The sequence below is a fragment of the Anabrus simplex genome, chromosome 8 (assembly GCF_040414725.1).
Source record: "Anabrus simplex isolate iqAnaSimp1 chromosome 8, ASM4041472v1, whole genome shotgun sequence".
NCBI lineage: Eukaryota > Metazoa > Arthropoda > Insecta > Orthoptera > Tettigoniidae > Anabrus > Anabrus simplex.
Window position 1 is genome coordinate 96,419,477 of NC_090272.1, and position 21,599 is coordinate 96,441,075.

The 21,599-nt window shown below is 38.1% G+C and overlaps 1 protein-coding gene across 7 annotated transcripts in view; it reads right to left on the minus strand.

Moving 5' to 3' along the window:
• The window catches only part of LOC136878851 (thymidine kinase 2, mitochondrial), a 110,896-nt gene that overhangs the window by 58,286 nt on the left and 31,011 nt on the right, over positions 1-21,599 (minus strand). For all 7 annotated transcript variants that reach the window (XM_067152390.2, XM_067152388.2, XM_067152385.2 and 4 more), the window contains one exon: positions 5,038-5,236. In XM_067152390.2, coding sequence (XP_067008491.2) covers positions 5,038-5,214 — 177 coding nt within the window. In that variant the 5' untranslated portion in view covers positions 5,215-5,236. The remainder of the gene's footprint in view (positions 1-5,037; positions 5,237-21,599) is intronic.

Genomic DNA, 21,599 nt, shown 5'->3' on the forward strand with positions numbered 1-21,599 from the left:
ATTCTGATTTTGGCTGGGAAAGAGGAGGACGATCTCCAACAAGCTCTTACTGAATGGGTTTATGCCTTCCAGGACCGTGGGATGGAAGTGAATGCGAGCAAAACCAAGGTCATGCAGTTCACTAAAGGAGAAAAAGTACAGCTTCAGATCAAGTGGAACAATGAGGATATTGGGCAAGTATCTGGGCACAATTTTCAGAGAGGACAGAAAATTAGAGGCAGAAATAAACAACAGAATTAGAAAAGCTAATCAAGTTTACAACGGTATAAACAACACAATCACAGGGAAGAAAGAAATTATTAGAAACACAAAAATGCGGGTATATCATGCTGTGTACCTGCCAACCCTCCTGTATGGTACAGAGAGTTGGACAGTGCATAAAAAACTGGAGAGCCGTCTGGTTGCCGCTGAGATGAGATATGAGAGGTTTTTTAACCTCAAGATCTACAGCAAGAGTGCTCAAGAACCTCTACATGAACTTCTATTTTTAATTCAAGAAAAGTGTCATAAGTGTTACAATTGTGTTGACTTCTTGCCATTTTTGTGTCGGCTGATGATGACATGGACATATGTCGAAACCGGTCCCATAACATTTTAAATATGTTGCTACATTAATTCGTGCAACAATATTATTGTATTGAATAGGTGAAACATCTTTCTCTTTTTAGCATTATAAAACTCGAAGAGACCATATTAGAAACACCACAGTGAGAGATGAGCTTCAGCAGGAGCCAATAATGGATGTCACTGAGAGGAGAGGATTGGGCTGGATTGGTCACGTAGAAAGAATGGAAGATGAAAGGAAAGCGAAGCAGGTGTGGCGAGCCAGACCAACAGGAAGAAGAACACGAGGGAGGCCATGAATTGAATGGGAGGTGTACATCTTGGGACTGATCAGGAAGCGAGGGAAGACCCTGGGTGAGGTTCAAAGAATGGTGCACGACAGAAGAAACTTTAGTAAATGGCTGAAATGTCCCGATGCCTAACGGCACAAAAGGAGAGAAGAAGAAGAAGAGGTGTTGCAAAGCTGAAGTTATGTAGTTGTGGAGTAACATGAAGTTGTGTTTGTTGCTTATTTTGTCTTATGATCATGTTGTTTATTGGTAATCGTGAGTAAATCTACAAAAAATTGTCATCAGGTGTTTAGGAAAACCCTATTTATTGGGTTTCCCATGTATTTTGAAATTTAGAAAAGGAGACAAATTTGCATTTTTACTACTACTTTTTTACAGTTTTCAGAAATGCTGAGGTGCCGGAATTCAGTCCCGCACAAGTTCTTTTACATGCCAGTAAATCTACCAACATGAGGCTGATGTATTGGAACACCTTAAAATACCACCAGACTGAGCCAGGATCGAACCTGCCAAGTTGGAGTCAGAGGGCCAGCAATTTGCATTTTGTACCGTGTGCTCTTGTAATATGAACATATCACATGGCGGCAAGAAATGACCTGACTAATCATGTAAAGTGTGTTAAACATTTTGGTAATTTGAAATCTAAGGGAGAAAATCAGAAAATAAATTTTTATTTTGCCTAAGCTGGAGATAATGTTTACTTGGTAATCAAAGCCGAATGTGCCCTTTTTCTTTTTTTAGTGGAACACAACATTCCACTGAGTGCAGCTGATCATGCAGGAGCTTTGTTCAGAAAGATGTTTCCTACGTAGGAAATTGCAAAAAAATGTATGGTTGTTGTCGCATACAAAAGATTGTCATGAACGAAATAGCACGCACTGCAACATAGGACATTGTTACTTGTTTACAGAACACCCCATTTTCATTGTCGACAGATGGAAGCAATGATACCGAATCCAAGTTGTACCCTATAATGGTTACTTTTTATGACACCGCTCATGAAAGTATATTAAGTACTGTTCTATCAGTACTAGCATTGGAAGGGGATTTGACAGGGCGCAACATAGGAAAAGATGCTGTCGCAGTTGGAATTAAACGAAGTGTCAATTAAAAACTGTCTGTCATTCTGTTCAGATAATGCTTTTGTTATGATCGGACAGAAAAATGGAGTTCTAGCAGTTCAAAAGGAGCTCATCAGGATATTTTTGACGTTGGTTGCAGCTGCCATTAATTAATCAAGTTAATCAAGCCACTGAAAAATCTGCTGGAACTTTACCAGTTAGAATTGATGAGATTCTTGTTGATATTTTCTATTACTTCAAACAATGGATTTGTAGCAAGTATGACAAACAAGAAACCAGTCTGCTAGAAAATGGAGGGAAACAGTCAGCCTACCAAATGAAGACATCATGAATATACTGACACATTTTGGTAATAATATTTTGAGCTGAAGGGAATATGAAAGCAAAGGGAAATTGACCTGGGGATGTTTCTGGATGTTGTTCATGAAAAAACTAGTTGAAAATATAGAAACATTACATAAGCAAGAAGAGACTATTACCCAACTTAAATACATAGTTGAAGAGATGAAGGATCAAAATATAGGACTGAAGAATGACAATTGTGAACTGAAGGAGAGAATCACTGACATAGAACATTACTCTCAAATAAACATGACAGAAATCCAAGGAACACCGTACAAACCTGCTGAAGATACAGGTCAAGCAGTTAAAGAAATTGCTCAAACATAATGGTCAAAATAAATATTCAAAGTATGGTGCTCTTGAAAGTCTTATAGCGTGAGAAAAATATATAGAGATTAACCACTTAATCAATATACAATATTATAATCTGAAATGATTATGGCTCTTGGAGCCATCATCAGCACACAAACTGAACTTGAACTGAACTTCACAAAGCTTTACTGAATAACAAATCATTAAATAAGAGCACAATAAAGCCACAAGTTGCAATTTGGAAAGAAAAACTTTCAAAGAAGATGACCAGAAAATGATTATGATGATGATGATGCTTTATTGTTTAGCACTTTAAAGACGATGTCACCCCATGTGGGGTGACGGACCCTCATACAAAATATAGTATGTCACCCCTCATGGGGTGACACGGTTGTGTGTCCAGGCCTCTCAACTTCAGGCTGTCGCACAAAACTAGCGCTACCATTCGCTGTTGTATTGCATTTCTTGTTCACGAAAGGTGTTCATAGAGTGCAGCGTAGTGCCCATTCCTTTCTCAGCATGCTGTGCATTGCACAACAGACAGTGGAATTTCTCTGACATACGCAACCATCAGAATTAAATTATTAATGGCAAGGAAAATAATGTGGATTGGAGTTTATTATTGCTTTATTCTTACATACTGGTTGAGATTTAGCACTCAGATGAAATTGTAAACAGGGGCTACGTGTAAATAAATACAATGTTTCTGCAAACCTGAGAATGTTCCCCAGTAATTGTCACTGGCTGGTGATTTGGTTGAATCATTGCCCGGTGCAGCACCGGAATCTTTGCTAGTGTCCTCACTACACAAACTACTGTCGAATTCCGACTCAGAAAAGGTGGCATCACATTGCAAATCCTAAACGTCAACATCTCTTGATTCAACATTCGAACCCTTTTCAAGTTGTTGTTCTATCTCTCTATCGGTAATCATGGCTTACTCAACACAGAAACACATAACATGAATTAAATTCTCGTCACAAAACTGTAAATTACAAGGAACTCATTGAAACACGCGTAAATCAACAGCTCACAACACAGAGCACAGTGTTCCACAACAACAAAGGTAAAAAGGATGTCAGCCCCATAGGGGGTGACGTGCGCTTTCTCTGTTGCATAGTCAACCTGATAACCATATGTCACCCCAATGGGGGGACACAAAAATAGTAACTTTGAACATGAATTATGTCTTTGATTATCATCTACAAATGAAATTACGAACATCCATAGCCGACAACAACCTGAAAAATGTATATCGCATTTCAGCAGTTTACCACAAAAAAAGCAAATGTACACGTCGACGCTAAAGTGTTAAAGGGGCCTAATATTTAGGTCATCAGCCTCTACTGGTACGAAATGTAATGACAATTTAAAAGTTCAAAATCAACCACTGACCAGAGTAGAAAATGTGATGGAAAATGAATGGATGGATAAGAATTTAAAACAATCAGTGGATCTGACCCAGAAACTATCATAAACAATAGTATTACTAACCTAGGGACTGCTTCTAAAGCACAATCCTGAATCAAGGATGCTTGTTGCCTAAAGGGGTCCAAAATCCAGGTCGACGGCCTCTCATAAAGGTACTTATCACTAGTAAAATAGAACCATTGTATTTGTCATGTTGCAGTACTAATCAAAAGTAGCGTAGACTCACGGTGTTCCACACATTATGGTACTACTCACAAGTACTGTACGTTGCACAGGTAACGCACACCTATGGTGTTTCTCACATAATGGCGCCACTCACAGGCAACGCAAATCCATGGTGTTCCACACCTAGGTGTACTAATCACGGGCGCCAGTATTCCCGTACAGTGGGTACTAATCACAGGCAACGCAGAGCCATGGTGTCGCTCATATAGTGCTACTAATCACAAACCTACTGTGTATCTAATATAGTGGTACTACTCGTAACTAAAGGCGACCCATGGTGTTCCCCGCATGATGGTACTAATCACAAGTTTCATAGTTCATAGTTGGTTGCCCCTTTTAGTCACCTCTTTACGACAGGCAGGGGATACCATGGGTGTATTCTTCGTCTGTGTCCCCCCACCCACAGGGGGGTACCAGAAAATGATTAACTGAAGTGGTCCAATGAGGCTGTAAAAGCAGAAGCAGAACATGATAGTAAAATACATTTCTGTAACCCAATTTACACTTGTTTTGGCTGGCAGTGTATTTTTTTCCAATTTGCTTTACGTCACACTGACACAAATAGGTCATATGGTGATGATGGATTTGGAAAGTGCTAGGAGTGGGAAGGAAGGGACTGTGGCCTTTAGGTACAACCCCAGCATTTGTCTGGTATTAAATGGGAAACCACAAAGGCAGAGTTTATATCTATCTACTTATGACCTATGTGGAGTCTATTAGCCTCCAAGGTAATGTACTTTCCCCATTAGCCTCACATGACCTTATTTCAAAATACACAAAACTGTACATACCATGTAAGCATCCACTTCAGGATACTTGGCAAAATACTTGATAAATGTAGATTTGCCACAACCAATGTTTCCTTCAACTGACACTCTGAACGGCATTTTTACTGCAGCAGGCAGTATTTTATCCAAACTTACTCTTGCAGTTGAAGTTTTGAAAAGTGAACTCCTCAACAGATTCATGTATAGACCAACACTATGTTCCCTGCAACAATTATTAAAGATACATATAAAACATCTTCAGGCTTTTGTCCACATACAATAAAGGAATGGTTTCCTCATAATTTATGATTTCTGAAATTCAGACACAAAGCAAAGTCATCTCGGTACAAACATGGAGGAGTAGAAGGTGAAGATTACCACTATTTGTAACCATAGTACTAAGTGGAATAGAGTGGTTAACTCCATGCCTGACCACCTCAGTCCTCAGGTATATACTTCTGTTGTTAGTTGAGTGAACTTCAGGGCTATGTGCCTCTCCAGAAGTAGAAATCAAGCTTCTAAATCACTGAACTTCCTGGCACATAAACAAACTCACAGCCTTCTGACTCAACTGAGTAGGCCTACATCTTGATCCAGCAGCTAGATAATCATATTTAGTCAAGCACGATATAATATTAATATAGCATAACTTCTATTCCTGGTCCTGTAAAGGAAGTAATGTTTAAGAAGATATGAAATCAAAATGTACAGTCAATATAATGAAATATTTTATTTGGGTTTTTCAGCACACACAGGTATACGACAAGGTGGCGATCTGTCACCACTGCTATTTAATATGGCACTGGAAGAAGCATTGTAGTAAATGGAAGTAAATAATGGGATGAAGATAGAAACTACAATTAATATCCTTGCTTTCACTGATGACACAGCACTAACTACTGAAGAATTAGATGAGCAAAAGCATTAGCAACCAATTTAATATCAGAAACAGAGAACACGGGCATAAAAATAAATTATGGAAAGACAAAGTTCATGAAAATCGGAACACTTGGATATTTCAAAGAATATCCCAAGTACAAAGGAGAGCAAATGCGCTCCTCCTGACTCGCGCTAAAATTGCCAGAATCACAATCACGCACTTCTTGCTAGTGCCTTAATAAATACTAACTACAGAGTATTGTTTCACTGATGGGAGGGAAAGCTGTTGGTTGTAGAATAATAAAGGCACAGAATTTTCATTATTGCCTGCTGCTCATCACTATGCTTTGCTGTTAAGGATTTATCAGTGCTTGAACTCTGTGTATGTTTTATGAAGTGTCGCTGGGTAGTTTGTGAAAATGGCAGCAAGGCATGATGCTATGACATGTTCACAAATGATGAAGAATTAGTGGAGTATTTGAATAGTTCACCCTTTAATGGGAGTGATTCTGAGAATAATGACTCATAGTGATAGCAGAGAGGTTATTGCGGGAACCGCACAAGTAAGTTCATTACTGCGAATACATCTGAGAGCACAGAGGATTCCAAACTTACTGATGAAGCAAACAATGGTCCTGAGGATGAGTATGACGACAATGGTAATAGTAGTAATGCTCCCCAAACATCTGTGTTTCAGGAGGTTTTTGTAGGAAGTGAAAGTCTCTATCAACCTGCACCTGCATGCTTGGAAAATCATCCTGATCCAAAGCCTATCCTGCCCAGCAATGCAAAATCTATTTTGTATTTTTATCTCTTCTTTATACAGGCTGATGGTGACAGAAACTAATAGATATGCTACTCAATTCTTGAGGATAGGACAACAAAATTGATGCCTCATTCTCGCATAAAGCAGTGGTGGCCTGTTATTCTATCAGATAATAACCTGTAACAAAAGATTTTTATCGTTGTACTGTTAGAGATGGGAATTACACATAGACCGACAATATCCTCATACTGAAACAATAATTTTCGAGTTATCCCGTGATTTTCAAAGATGTTCTCAAGGAAAAGATTCCAGAATTATCTCGCGCCTTGTGAACAATGATTCACTGTTTCCACCAGGCCATGAGAAATGTGATCCATGTGCTCGCTTTAGTCCTCTTGTGGATAAAAAAAAAAAAAAAAAAAACACACACACACACACATACTCTCTCTCTCTTGTTGGAACAAAAATGTCATTCGTCTTTGTTGCAGTATCTTCCAAACTATTCTGGATCCTGTGTGACTCAATATCATGTTATTGTTTGGGTTTCTTCTGCTACCATGGAGCAAAGAGCAATGCCGATAGGAAAAATATACAGAAACATGGACTAGCATTTCTTGCTGCGACTTAAATTACTGGCGATAGGCAACTACCTAATGCAGGGCTATCATGTGGTAATGGACAATTTCTATACCGCAAATGGTCTGGCCCAGCAATTGTTTCCTACGGGCACTTTCTTCACAGGTACTCTCTGGTGTAACAAGGAGGATATCCCTTCAGAACTGAAGGGTAAATTGGCTACTAATGAGGATAGGTACTTTAGAAAGGATGAAATCCTGCTAGTTGGCTATCAGGAGAAAAATCTAAAAATCATCCAGTTTTGCTCTGGTCTACGCATTCCATTGCCAAAAGTAAGACTACCACTAAACAGAGAAACAAGAAGCTACCTAAGAAAGTAACAAAACCAACAATTGTACATCAGTACAATGAATTTATGTGGGGTATTGATGGTTTGCATATGATGTTATACACCTGCCTAGATGAGTGCCGGAGATTCAAGTTTTGGAAGAAGGTGGTCTCTAATTTTTGCGAGGTTGGTGAAGAATGCATATATTACCCACAAGGAAAACTCCACTACCAAGAAAATAGCAAAGTTAAAATTCACATTTTCCATTACTGAATCTTATATTTGGTGACTGCTTTTCTTATACTTGATATTACTCCTATTATGGCATCTATGGCTGAAGATTACCTCATATGTAAAAGAGGTTGAAACTAGCCTCCACAATGAATAAAGTTTAGATACAACAAATTAAGTGTACTGAATAGGTGGACTTATCTTTGACTTAAAAAGTTGTGGATAACGCACGTTGCTAACACAGTGTCTGTAGCGTGTTCTTGTGTTAATTGCAATCGTCGCTGGTCCACCCTAAATTTCTGAGTTATTATACCAAATGTATTTTCTACGATGTTGCGAGCTCGACTTAAACGATAAATCTTTTTCTCATATTTATTTTCTAACTGGGCTCTTGCATAGGGTCTTAGTAAGTACTTTCGGAGAGGAAATGCTTCATCCCCAATCACATGTGGTATTGCAACTCCAGTCCCTGGTAAAGGGTTCTCATGTGGTACATTAAGGCTCTTGTTTTCCAATCCTTTTCCCAGATTAGAATTTCGAAAAATGCCACTGTTAGAGCCATATGAACCGACATCCACACAAATGAATTTGTTGCCAGCATCCACTAATGCAGGGAGAACAATGGAAAAGAAGTGTTTCAGAATGTAGATCCACTCCCAGCAGGTGCTTGAATTGATACATGTTTGCCGTCTATTGCAGCAATGCAGTTAGGAACCTGCCATCTGTCTCGAAAGCCTGCTTCAATCCTTTTCCACACTTCCGATGTCGGTTGAGGCATTGCTATTGGCTGAAGAACTTCTACACAAAATCCGGCATGTTTCATGAACAATAGTGACTACTGTAGAATGGCCAAGCCGGAAGCTGAACGTAATTGTTTTAAAACTGTCACGAGTAGCAAGAAATCTGAAAACAAATGAGAGTACAATAGTCTAACTGTCCGATTTTTGAGACTTTATAAATTACACATAGCAGCATGTTTTGTTACCCATGGTCTTGTTTTATTATAATTAATTCCAAGTATATCTTTCTTTCAGGAAACGAATGCAAGGAAAAATGGAAAAGTAATAGGGAATACCATAGAAAAGCGATGAATTCAAGAGAAAAGAGCGGCACTAAAGGAGGGAAAGTGAAGAAACCCTGGAAATACGAGGAGGAATTATATTTCCTCAAACCCTTCATATGTCAACAAAGTCAGGTATCAAATATTGAGACACTAGACACACAAGAGGAAAATGATGCCACCAAAGTACAAGCCTTTACTAGTGTGTGTGAGGATTCTCCTCTTTCAGCATCGTCATCCCAAATTACATGACTGCTTATGAGAGTCGTAAGAGGAAGAAAGATCAGAGTCTCTCTGTAGCTAAAGTGTTCAAAGAGTACTTGGAAAAGACTAATATTAATTTGGCAGTGCAAGATTCCATTTCTAGTTTCTTTCAAAGCATGGTTGAAACCGTGGAATCCTTCCCCACCAAAATTCAAGTTGAGGAAAAAAAAAAAAAGTGCTAGATACTGTTACAGACTGCGAAATGCGGGTAATTAGAATGACACAGGCCACTGTATCATTGGAATTACCATAATTCAGTTCAGTGGCAAAAGCTTAAGTTACTACTTTTAATAATAAATTACATTGTTATTCGTAATTATTTAAAATTATATGTATTAACAGAACCACTTGAGTACTAGTACATCGCTGATTTTAATATTTAATATATATTGTCATGTAGTTCTAGTTGTGTTTATTATATGTATGCCACTAGAGTTTTGTCATAAATGGAACATTAAGAACTATTAAAATATGCATCATAATTAACTCCCTTTAAACATACAACCAGTTATAGGGTCGCTGATATAGGTTCACGAAATCTCATAAAATGCTTATTTAAATGTTCTTCAACAAGCTGAAATAGCTGTTGAAATTTCACAATGCTCATTCGAAAATACACTTTGAATTTCTCTTCATCACCCAACAGCGATTGAAACAATGTACAAAATTCACCATTTAAATTCCTGGATAAATTTATGTTGTAAAGCCAAAATCTTCAATTTTGCCTTTGTTCTTCCCTCTCAGCATCTTCAGCCAACAGACCAAGAGCAAACAAGCGATCCATTAGTTGCGTTCGACTGAGTCACGCTTGATATAGATGTTGGTTCCCACACACACTACTTTGACAGAATGATAACAGCTGTCCAAATGGCAAGGCGCACTTCCAGTAGGTATGAGTGCATACGAGAGAAATTCTTCTCGGAACTTCTTCTCTCCGCGTCTCCCTTCTGCTAGGTGTGAGCGGGCCTTTATAAGGAAGATAGTTAAGGAAGTAGTGGAGGAGCTCTGCCCGTTTGATAAGATAAATCGAATGTTACAGGAGCACGTTAAGGACCATGAAAAGACAAAGCAATGGTTCTAGGAGATCATGAAGGAAACTAGAACAAAAATGGAAAGCAGTGACAGGGAAATTGTATCTCTAAGGGAGAAAATACAAACTTTGGAAGAAAAGGTGAGGAACTTGAAGCAGGAAATAGCAGGCACCAGTCAAGAACGTATAGAATAGTCCATATTTATTTACTGTGTGAAGGAAGAGAAGACAGAAGCTAAGGTGGATATCATTTATAAAGTGGTAGATATTATTCAACAGAAAATGAAAATCAACTTCAGCGAGGTTGACATAGACGATGTTGTGAGAGTAGGTAAAATAAGGTGGAGTAGACCAATAAAGGTGACGCTGCTATCCACACTGATGGCGGACATAGTGGTAAGAAACACTGGAAATCTGCAGGGTGATAAAATGTGGATTAAAAGAGACATAGGAAAAGACAGGAACGAGAAATATAAGACTAAGGAAACATCTAGTGAGAGCAAGACTGCAAGGGTTAAGGGCACATATCAGGGGCCAGATATACTAGTAATAACCAATGAGAACTAGACTCGGAAGTGGTCAGTGTACAAACTCAAGGCAATGGAATAGGGGATGGGAGTAGACAGTGGAAGAAAGGCAGGTCTCACAAAACAGTCCCGGAGAAGACGGTCTTGGTTTGGAAGATACGGCAATAGGAGGTTGCGTGCCGAGTGTGTCTAGTATAGAGGCAAGATCTGAGATAACTCTGGTCAGAGCTATTATGGATCGACTTGATGAGACAATAAATGTTATGAGAAGGGAGATGGCAGAATCCCAAGAAAGGGTACGTGACTAAAGGCATAGTGTAAGTGAAGATACGAGTGAGAGGGCGAAGAGAAGACAGACTATGACTAAAGGGAAAAGCCGAAGTCTAAAGGATCTGCAGAGTAAGAAAAACAATAGTGAGGAGGGCATAGTAACTAGAAGCAAGAAAGCTAAGTAATATGTCTGAACGATAATAAGAGAGGTAATGAAGTTGAGTTGATGGTTAAGAGTCGGATATGGTAATTTAAGTTAATGATGGATCGGTGTCTTTGGTAACTGTATGCCACCTGTAAGAAGTAAGGAAGCTAAGCAATATGTTTGAATGATAAGAGAGGTAGTGAAGTTTAGTTGATGGTGTAGAATCGGGTATGGTAATTTAAGTTAATGGTGGATCTGTGTCTTTGGAACTGGATGCCAACTGTAATGGAGCTGTGTCTAGGTTAACTGTATGTAAATTGAAATAGAAAGGTAAGCAAAATGGATATGATATATGGTTAAGAGAAGGTTATGGCAATGCACATGATTACATAATGCAGATTGGCTGTAAGACAGCTGGTTGTTGGTCACAGAGTGACCAGAGTTATGTTTGTATGGTTATGAGTCGGGTATGGTATTTTAAGCTAATGATGGATCGGTGTTTTTGATAGAGGTATAAGTTAATGATGGATCGGTGTTCTTGATAGAGGTATGCCAACTGTAAGAAGCAAGAAAGCTAAGCAATATGTTTGAATAAGAGAGGTTGTGAAGTTTAGTTGACGGGTAGAATTGGGTATGGTAATTCTAAGTTAATTGTGGATCGGTGTCTTTGGAATGGGATGCCAACTGTATGGTGTAGCGGTATCTTTGTTAACTGTACAGTTAGAGGTTGGTCATAGAGTGACCAGAGCTATGTTTGTATGATAAGTGAGGTAGTGAATATAGATGGTATTTATGGAAGTTAATCGTGGAGCTGTGTCTTTGTTACGGGTATATGGTCTGGAATTTAAATGATTGTGAGCTGTGCGGAGAGGTGTTTGGAGCTTGGTCTCAGAGTGATCAGAGTTATTATTCTTGAATGGTAAGAGAGGTAGTGATGTTTAGTTGGTAATTATGGATAGTAACATAAGAGTGAGTATGGTTGATTGAGAGGATATTGTTTCGAAGAGGTTGAGTGGAAGCTTGGTGAGGTAAGGATGGTTGGCTGTAAGGTGGATAGAGGCTGGTCATAGAGTGACCAGGAGTTATTTGAATTACAAATAAATGCAAGAGTGATTATGTTTATTTGAGAAGACATTGTTTTGGAGGTGAAGTTAGGCAACAAGGAAGTAGTTCATGTGGTAATTGCAACGTGTGGAGTTTGTGACACACTAGTGTGGCAGATGTTGTAACGTGGTGGCTGGCTCAGCAAACTGACTAGGTCAGGAGTCAGGAGTCAGGGCAATAGCTGAGGTGGAATGCGCCAGGTCTGCGAGACCAGCCAGGTGAGAGGTGCGGGTCTATAGCCGTACTGCCGATGTTTTATTTTATTTTAAGTTTCTGCCTTATTGCCAGGGCTAACGGCTCTCCGGAAGTGAGTTGACCATGGGCCATTTGTTTCTAAATACTATATTGTTTTGTTTATTCAAATTATTATGTTGTTGTGTTGAATTATTACGAAAACCGATAAAGGCAATAAAACTGTTATCATGAACAAGGAGGAGTATGTCAATAAAACAGACTCCTCTTTTTCCAGACAGCTCCTTCACTATCCTCATAAAAGATCCTATAATCAAAATTCAACGGAATTTAAAACAAATGCTCAAAAACATTTCTTCCCCCCTAAGCAACTAAGAATGTGCAAAAATTGATCAATGTGAACCCAGAACTCCTTAAATCAAGAGCTCTACTCAAGATCCACAAGGATGGCATCCCCATGAGACCAATCATTAACTTTAGACCAAACCCCCTTTACAAAGTTTCACAGATCACACAACATCTTTTAATGAAAAATTTGCAATTTTTTAAACTAAGACATCCATCAAAAATACAATAGAATTAGTCGATAATCTCAAAAACATTACAATTCAACCTTATCACAAAATTCATTCTTTTGATATAAAAAAAACATGAACCCGAGTATCATAATTAAGGAAACCATATAACATAATCTAAAAAAATTCAGCAACCTCAGTAATAATAATAATAATAATAATAATAATAATAATAATAATAATAATAATAATCGTATGGCCTCAGCTACCGTTTGCAGACATTTTGATTTGACGCCATCTGGCTGTCTGCTCGTCAATTTCGACGTTCCAGTTTACTCTGTCTGCCATCTAGCGGACCTAGAGTAAACCGGATCTCTCTTGGGCGTCTATGGCTGAGATTTAATTAATTTTGTTGGGTAAATACCAAATGTATCACCAGAGATCTTTTACATGCCGACATCGTACGACATGGAGTGTCGAATGGACTTTTTTCCGCCCTTCAAAAATCCGACTACCTCTGCCGGGTTTGAACCCGCTATCTTGGGATCCGGAGGCCGACACTCTACCACGGATCCACAGAGGCAGCTAGCAAACTCAGTAAGCAAGAAATTCAGGAATTTATGACTATTTTCAGACTAGTTTTACAGAACAATTATTTCAATAACACAATCTACCAACAAAATGGGTTGGCCATGCGGTCGCCAGCCACATGGACCTCGGCAGAAATTTATTTAGACAACCTAGAACATACCAAAATCTTAAATAACCCCACATTTAACAATATTTTGGGGATCGTTACGTGGATGACATCTTTGCCTAATAAACCATGATTCTGCTAATGCGACCTCTTCTCTATCCAAGTTAAATGCTTTAGATCCTTACATCAACTTCACATTAAGAGTCCGAATTTCAACAAAACTTCAATTTTTTGGACCTAACCATAAATAGACATTCCAATCAGCTGTCCTACCGCACATACAGAAAATCTACCCAAACAGCCAGTCCTATCCAAAGAGAATCCATCCTCAATCTTACAAAAAAGCCACATACTACACCATGATCAACAAAGCCCTCACCATCCCGTTATCCAGGAAAGATCTCCAAGAAGAATTAAATATTATCTGATGAATAGCTAAATTCAATGGATACAATGAACAGTTCATCAATAAAATAATTAACATGACCAAACACATGAACATTTCATTCTAGCTAGAGAATCAGCTCATAAAAAAAAAAATCCTTCCTTTAGGTTTAATAGCAAGAATATATATCAACTTACTAATATTTTTAAGAAGTATGATCACCAAATAGCTTTTAAAACCAACAATAATAATTTTTCTAATTTCCATAACACACATAAAATCAATCAACACAACAAATTCTCTGACTCCAGGGTCAATAAACTGAACTGTTAAAACTGCGGGGTCTTGTAAATTGGTCAAATGTGCCGAAGTTTCATTACATGTACCTGAAATACCTTAATGACATAAAATACAATCTTTTCTGCTATGGGAAAGCATATGTCAGATTTCAAACATAGCTTTATATCCATTGATCATGACTTAAATGTTCTAAAGGTTGAAAAGAAAGGAGTCATGCTCAACATTCTGGAGAATTGTCACACTCATTTGGAGCAACATTTCAATCCCAACTACAATATTAATGAAATATGAAAAACTTAACATTCTTTTTCGATATGGTCATTCCCATATATGAAAAACACAAACTTAGAACAAAGTCAAACCCACACACCTACCCCCCCCTCTACCCAAATGCGCTCCTCCCCTGACCCGTCCCTATGCAATAGCCTCCGGTCTCTCTCGGGAGTTAATTCGACGTAAGCTTTCGAGTGCACTTACACATCAGATGCTGAGCATAAGGGAGTGAGTCTCATGCAGCTGTGTGTATTTTTGTACTCTTCTTCTTCCCCCTTTTTTAAATTACTCTCATTCTCTCTTTCAGACATCTATTGTGTACTGATCCATCAACAAAAGGATCCTTTCATCAGACTAAAAGGTCCACAGATTCAAGTTGTAGGTGTCCCCTTCAGTCTTGTAACAACTCGCAAATTCACATTAACTATTCACCAAGAACTAACTTGCTTCAATTTAATCGTCTCCCTCAAACACATCGATCAACTGACTTCAAGCTAAGACAAGAACTAGGAAGCAAATATAGGGATAATCTCACTATTTTAGCATGATAATTAATAGAAAATAATGTGTTTTTTCATCCCTGTTTTTAAGGGTATTGTTCCATATTCACATATATAATTTTATGAACTGATACTCTAGTTATCCCAATATAGGAACACAAATTATCGTACAAGACCCATTCAGTTTTTATAACATTCAGTTGATCAATTTCAACCTTGTGCAAGATTCAATGACACCTCGTAATCTTCAGGCTTTCGGTCTGAGCAACTGACGCTTCGTAAGCCAAGGCCCTTCAGGGCTGTAGTGCCATGGGATTAGGTTAGGTAAGACTCAATGTGCTTATGGACATGTTTCGATGATGATGATGATGATGATGATGATGATGATCCTTGTTGCTTAAAGGGGCCTAACACCTAGGTCATTGGTCGCTAATGGTACGAAATGAGAGGAAATGTAATGACAATTTAAAATTCTGAAATTCATCCATTGACCAGCATTCAAAACTTGATGATGAATGAATGGATGAATATGAATTTCAAATAATCAGCAGATCCAACTCAAATATCGAAAGTTAAAAATAATTCCAAAATCAATCTACTGACTAGAATTCAAAAAGACGACGATGAACAACGATTATGAACTAAAAAACAATCAGTGGAACCAATTCTCAATGCCCCACCTTCCCAGAAACTAACTTAAAACAATGGAATATACTGACCAAGGGGCTGCTCCAAAGCACAATCCTGAATCGATGAGGCTTGTTGTCTAAAGGAGTCCAAAATCCAGGTCAATGACCTCTCATAATGGTACTTACCGCTAGTAAAGTAGAATAATGGATTTTTCTCATGCAGCAGTACTAATCACAAGTAACAGAATCACAGTGTTCCTCACTTTGTGGTACTCACAGGTAACGCCGACATATAGTGTTTCTCACATAATGGTGTCACTCATAGGTAACGCAGACCCATGGTGTTCCTTGCATAGTGGTACTAATCACAGGGACCCATACACTCCTGTGGTGTTCCTCACATACTGTGTACTAATCACAGGCAACGCCCAAACCTGTAGTGTTCCTTGGAACGCAGACCGATGATGTCCATAACCAGATGCTGAAACACCCCAGCGAGGATAGCCTCTTTTTATCTCCTTGGGGTGTTCAATTGAATCTGGACAGAGGGGGAGGCTCTGTCATAGTGGCAGATACTATACATGGGTGCTGTAAACCCATAGTGATCCACACACAGACCCATGGTATTCCTCACATTGTGGTACTAATTGCAAGAAAAGTTGACTCATGGTGTTCTTCGCATGATGGTACCAACCACAGGTAATCTCATAGTTCAAAATTTAGCATCCCTTGGTCACCCCTTACAACAGGCAGGGGATACTGTGGGTGTGTTCTTCGTCTGCATCCCCCACCCATGGGCGGGTTGTGTATTTGGTCCACAAGAGCTATTTTACTTCGCTCAAGTCTGCTGGCAAGCCGGTTAGGACCCCCTATCCGCCATCTTGGACGCGCCACGTGGGAGCATCACCTCTCCCTCCCTGCTACAACAGCGTAGTAGGTTCGTGGTGGACATGTTTCATTGGTTTCAATTTCCTTGATAACAAATATTAGGACATGCCAAGTGTTTTCAATTTTATATTTGGTGACTGCTTTTGTTATACTGTACTTAATATTACTCCTATTATGGCATCTACGGTTAAAGATTACCTCATATGTAAGAGAGGTCAAAACTAGTCCCACAATGAACGATACAACAAATAAAGTGTATTGAATAGGTGGACCTTTCTTACCTTTGATTGTGACCAATTGCCAATACGGATCCAGAATGAAATTTATTACTTATGAAAGGAGTAGCGTTATGAAAATTTGCAAACTTTGGGCTGAGGAGACTTGGGAGTACAGATGCTCAACTAAGTGGTATATTCTGAGCTGTCAATGGAGAGATGGTGTGGAATGACATCAGTACGCTAATAATTGGAGCTTTTAAAAGTAGATAATAATAATAATAATAATAATAATAATAATAATAATAATAATAATAATAATAATAATAATAATAATAATAATAATAATAATATTGGCTTAACATCCCACTAAACACTTTCACGATTTTTGGAGACTCCGAAGTGCCGGAATTTAGTCCCGCTGGAGTACTTTTACGTGCCAGGAAATATACCTACACGAGGCTGACATATCTGAGCACCTTCAAATACCACCGGACTGAGCCATGACTGACTGAACCTGCCAAGCTGGGGTCAGAAGGCCAGCGCCTCAACAATCTGAGCCACTCAGCCTGGCCTTTTAACAGCAGAAAAGATCATACTGTGAAGATAAAGTTGGAATTCAAAAGGACAAATTGGCCAAATATTCATTCATAGGATGGGGAGTAAGGGATTGGAAAGATTTATCAAGGGAAATGTTCGATAAATTCCCAAGTTCTTTCAAAACATTTAAGGAAAGGCTATGTAAACAACTGATAGGGAATCTATCACTGGGCGATGGCCTTAAATGCAGATCTCTGATGATTGATTGGTATAAGCCTATAGAATATGACTTTGAATAAAAGTGCAATGCTCTTGAATAATTTGTTAATCGGTTTGTATTTCAGTCTATTGAGAACACCAACAGCTGGTGCAACTTTACTGCCTATCGCCTGTACCTGATTACTCCAAGAGAGTAATTCATCAAGAATTAATCCCAAAATCTTTGTATCCCTAACTTTATAGTGTAAAATTTTGAGCATAATTTCAAGAGAAAGCCAGTTTATGAAAGATTATGTAATTGGTTTTAGTGTAATTAACAGTTAAATGATTTATACAATAAAACTTGCTCTAAGCGGAATCACGAGGGACCACAATTTTTTTCTGAATTAGAAAAGATTCCGCATTACACAAAATGTCGTGTTTTTTTGCCTTAAATACCAATCATCACCACTGCTATACAAAACACTATACAGTATACAATCATTTAAAATATTATTTAGAACTTGTCTGTATGTGCCTAAGCATGACACTTGGCTATCCAAATTGGTGTACGTAGTACAACTGATTTGTTGATTATTATTACGCTTATTATTATTACATACAGTATGATACACAGTATATCATTTTGACACTATACAACACTATATTACACTATTCTACAACACTTGATACAAGTTCCTTAAACTTATCTCCATCACAACACTATACAATACTTCACAACACTAAGTTTTCTTCAACATATCCATCAAAGAAACTTGTTTCCTCTTCTTTCTAATCATGTCTTTCTGAATGCAGTCCTGAGCTTAGTACGTTAGTTCAAGAAGCATGGAAGACTTAGATGTAATGACAAATTGCTGTATGGCACAAATACACTGTAGGGCCTGTTCGTGGGTTCGAATCTTGTTTTCATCTTCATCTTCTTGCTCGTCTCCTCCTCTTTCTCAGCATTTCTCACTGCTACAAGGGCTGTAGCTGATTCGAAATTGTGATGTGTCATAAGTTGTTCAAATAAAGTTTCGCAGGAAACGTTTCTTGCTTGACACAAGTCTGATACTGACGATACATTTTCAAGTGCTTCATTTGTTCCATCATCTGTATCACTGTACCCGTTTGTCTTAGAAGACGGATTACTGGCCTTTTGCTCACAGAAATTCCTGAAGTATCCCAGTGAAGAAATAGAAAAGCAAGTGCCTCTGATGGCAGGGATCTCCAAACACGTGCTTCAGTTTTTTTCCATACAGTGACACTGGTCATACCAGCATCAGAAATGCACAAATATTGGACATAGGATTACATCAGTTCGTAATATTTTCCACATTGTACAAGCAGATTTTAAAAAATTCTTTCATAATTTGTTTCTATTTCCGAGTTGAGGAGATTCCACATTATACGAAAGTAGAAACTTCATAATTGCAGTAAGCTTCGTCGGGACAAAAATAATTCGCAGTGGACAAGTTTCTGCTTTGAACAGGTTTACGGTATTAAACCAAGACAGAAGTAATATCAGACTGCATCATCTTCAAGGTTATCCTTACAAGTGTCCATGTAAATGAATGTTGTCAGCAAATAAAGACAATTGTCCATTCAATTTTAGTGACCCTGTATCATTTATAAGAACCTACACTGAACCACGACGAACATCAATCTCAGTAGTGGGGCACTATTCTCATGAATACAAGAAAGAAATTGTTCTGTTACTAAGGTAACTATTGAACTAGTTTAATGCTATTCCTTTAACTCCAGCAGCTTCAAACTTCTTGATTAAAATATTTGCCACCATTTTTAGCTAAGTTTTATTTCCCGAGTCTAAAGGTTTCTGATGTTAAATGATTATGTCTTCTATTGCATTGTATAAACTAGAATTTGGTAAAAATCCATATTGATAATAATTATTTTTTAAGAAAAAAGCTCAGCAATCTTTCTTTAACCAACTTTTCTAAACTTTTCGATAAGATAGGAAATATAGAAATGGACAATAATTATTTAAGTCAAATTTACCTGATCCTTTTTATATTGGTATTGCATATTTTGGCAACTTTCAACATTTTGGGGACTGCACCCTCACTAAAAGATTTATTTACAAGATGTGTAATATTGAGCCAATTTCTTGATTATGTTGTTACTTCTACCTACCTTAACAGTCACAGCTACTGATATTTTTCAATTTCCTAATTGTATTTAGTACTGTACTTCATTTTCATTAGTAGGGTGTAAAAGTAACAAACTACATGGCCATGTTCCTAACTTGAGAGGAGAATCCACGCAGCTAGGTTCTGGCCAGGACAGGTGAAGAATTCATTACATGTTGTCGATATCTTCAGCAGATTTGTAACAACCATATCCTGAACTCTTGGATACATTTCTTTACAACCACCACTGCTGTCAGTGGTTAAAATTTCATTTACTACTTTAATCTGTTAACAAGATACAAATTATGTAATTCCTTCTTCAGTTTAGTCACGTTTCTATATATAGACTTGTAAACCTCTACCAGTTCTACTCAATAATATAAACATCCCATTCTGTTTCTAAGGTAAGTTGTTGCTTTTTATGTCAAGTTACCTTGGTTTTTAGTTAATTGCAAACAATTTTAATCTCTATATATAGCTAATTAGCTTATTTATTACTATATCACAGTACTCGTCATTATCAATCAATAATCAAAGGATTATTAACGGCGTTCACTCACACATGTAACATCTACTATTTTGGTTGCCAAATGTTTATTTCTTCTGACTGCAATCTGATTTTCTAAGTCAAACATTACTAGGTTATGGTCACTATCATCATTTTTCATCACCTCAGATCAAAGAGTTCCGGACTCTTACAAAAAAATAAAAGAGACATACAGAGGTAACATATCGTTATTTATTGCCCAACAAAATAACAAATCAGCCTCTCCAATAATAGAGCTTTGCTTTCTCATTTTGAATTACTGAATACAGCACATACCAGTACCTTTAATACTGGGTAACACGTCCCACTGTAATGATTCATGCCTGAATTCATCCTGGCATTCTGTCTACTAGTTCATCAAGGTAATGTTGTTCTAAATTGTCCCACTCCTCAATGGTGATCTGGCATAGATCTTGCAGAGTGGTTGGTGGGTCATGACATCCATAAACAGTAATTTATACCAGGTATGTTCAATAGAGTTCATGTCTGTGCAACATGGGCAGCTACTCTAGTTGAGCGATATGATGAAGGACATTACTCATGACAACCGCAAAATGGATGTGAACATTATTGACCATTAAAACAAGTTCTTCTCCAAAATTCTGGTGATATGTCACTATGGGTCGAATGATGCCGTCCCTGCGTCGTACAGCCATAACATTGCCTTGCATGACTAGGAGTGGTGTATGGTGATCCCTCATAATGCCACCACAAAACATCAAGGAACCCTTGCTGCACATTATGTCTGACACACGAAGCTGACCAGATTGCCTCAAAACATGTTGCCGACAATTGTCAGGAACAAGGCATATGCGACACTCAATGGTGAAAAGAACTTTATGCCAATTCTGACAAGACTATTCAGCATGATGTCAGGCCCATCTGTACCGCACTTTATGATGTTTAAGTTTGAGAACTGAGCCTTGCCATGAGTGTCAATAGTGAAGTTGTACCTTGGACAACCTGTTTCTCACAGTTTGAATTGAAACGCAGCAACCTGCAGCTGCATGGAGATCATTATTCAGAATGAAAATATTGAAGGTTATGCAGAAGGTACTTTGCAGTTTGCTGTTAGTTCTTATATTTTCATGGTCCACAGCTTATATTTCAAGTATTTACATGAAACCCATACTCTGCCAGTAAAAAAACTTATAAGGTAGGGGATTTGCACACGTTTACTAAGCCAGCAATTTTAAGGTTCGAGGAGATGGAACTACAGGTATTGGTGCGATTCCTGAAAATTCAATCAATACTAGGGCTATCACCTTTTTCAGTGATTATTTTTAAGCAACAGGGAGACGTCTGTGTTTTATTTGACAGTGTGTACATTTTAAAAGAGTACGAAAAACAGTAATTGGCTTAACCAGAAGGGACAAG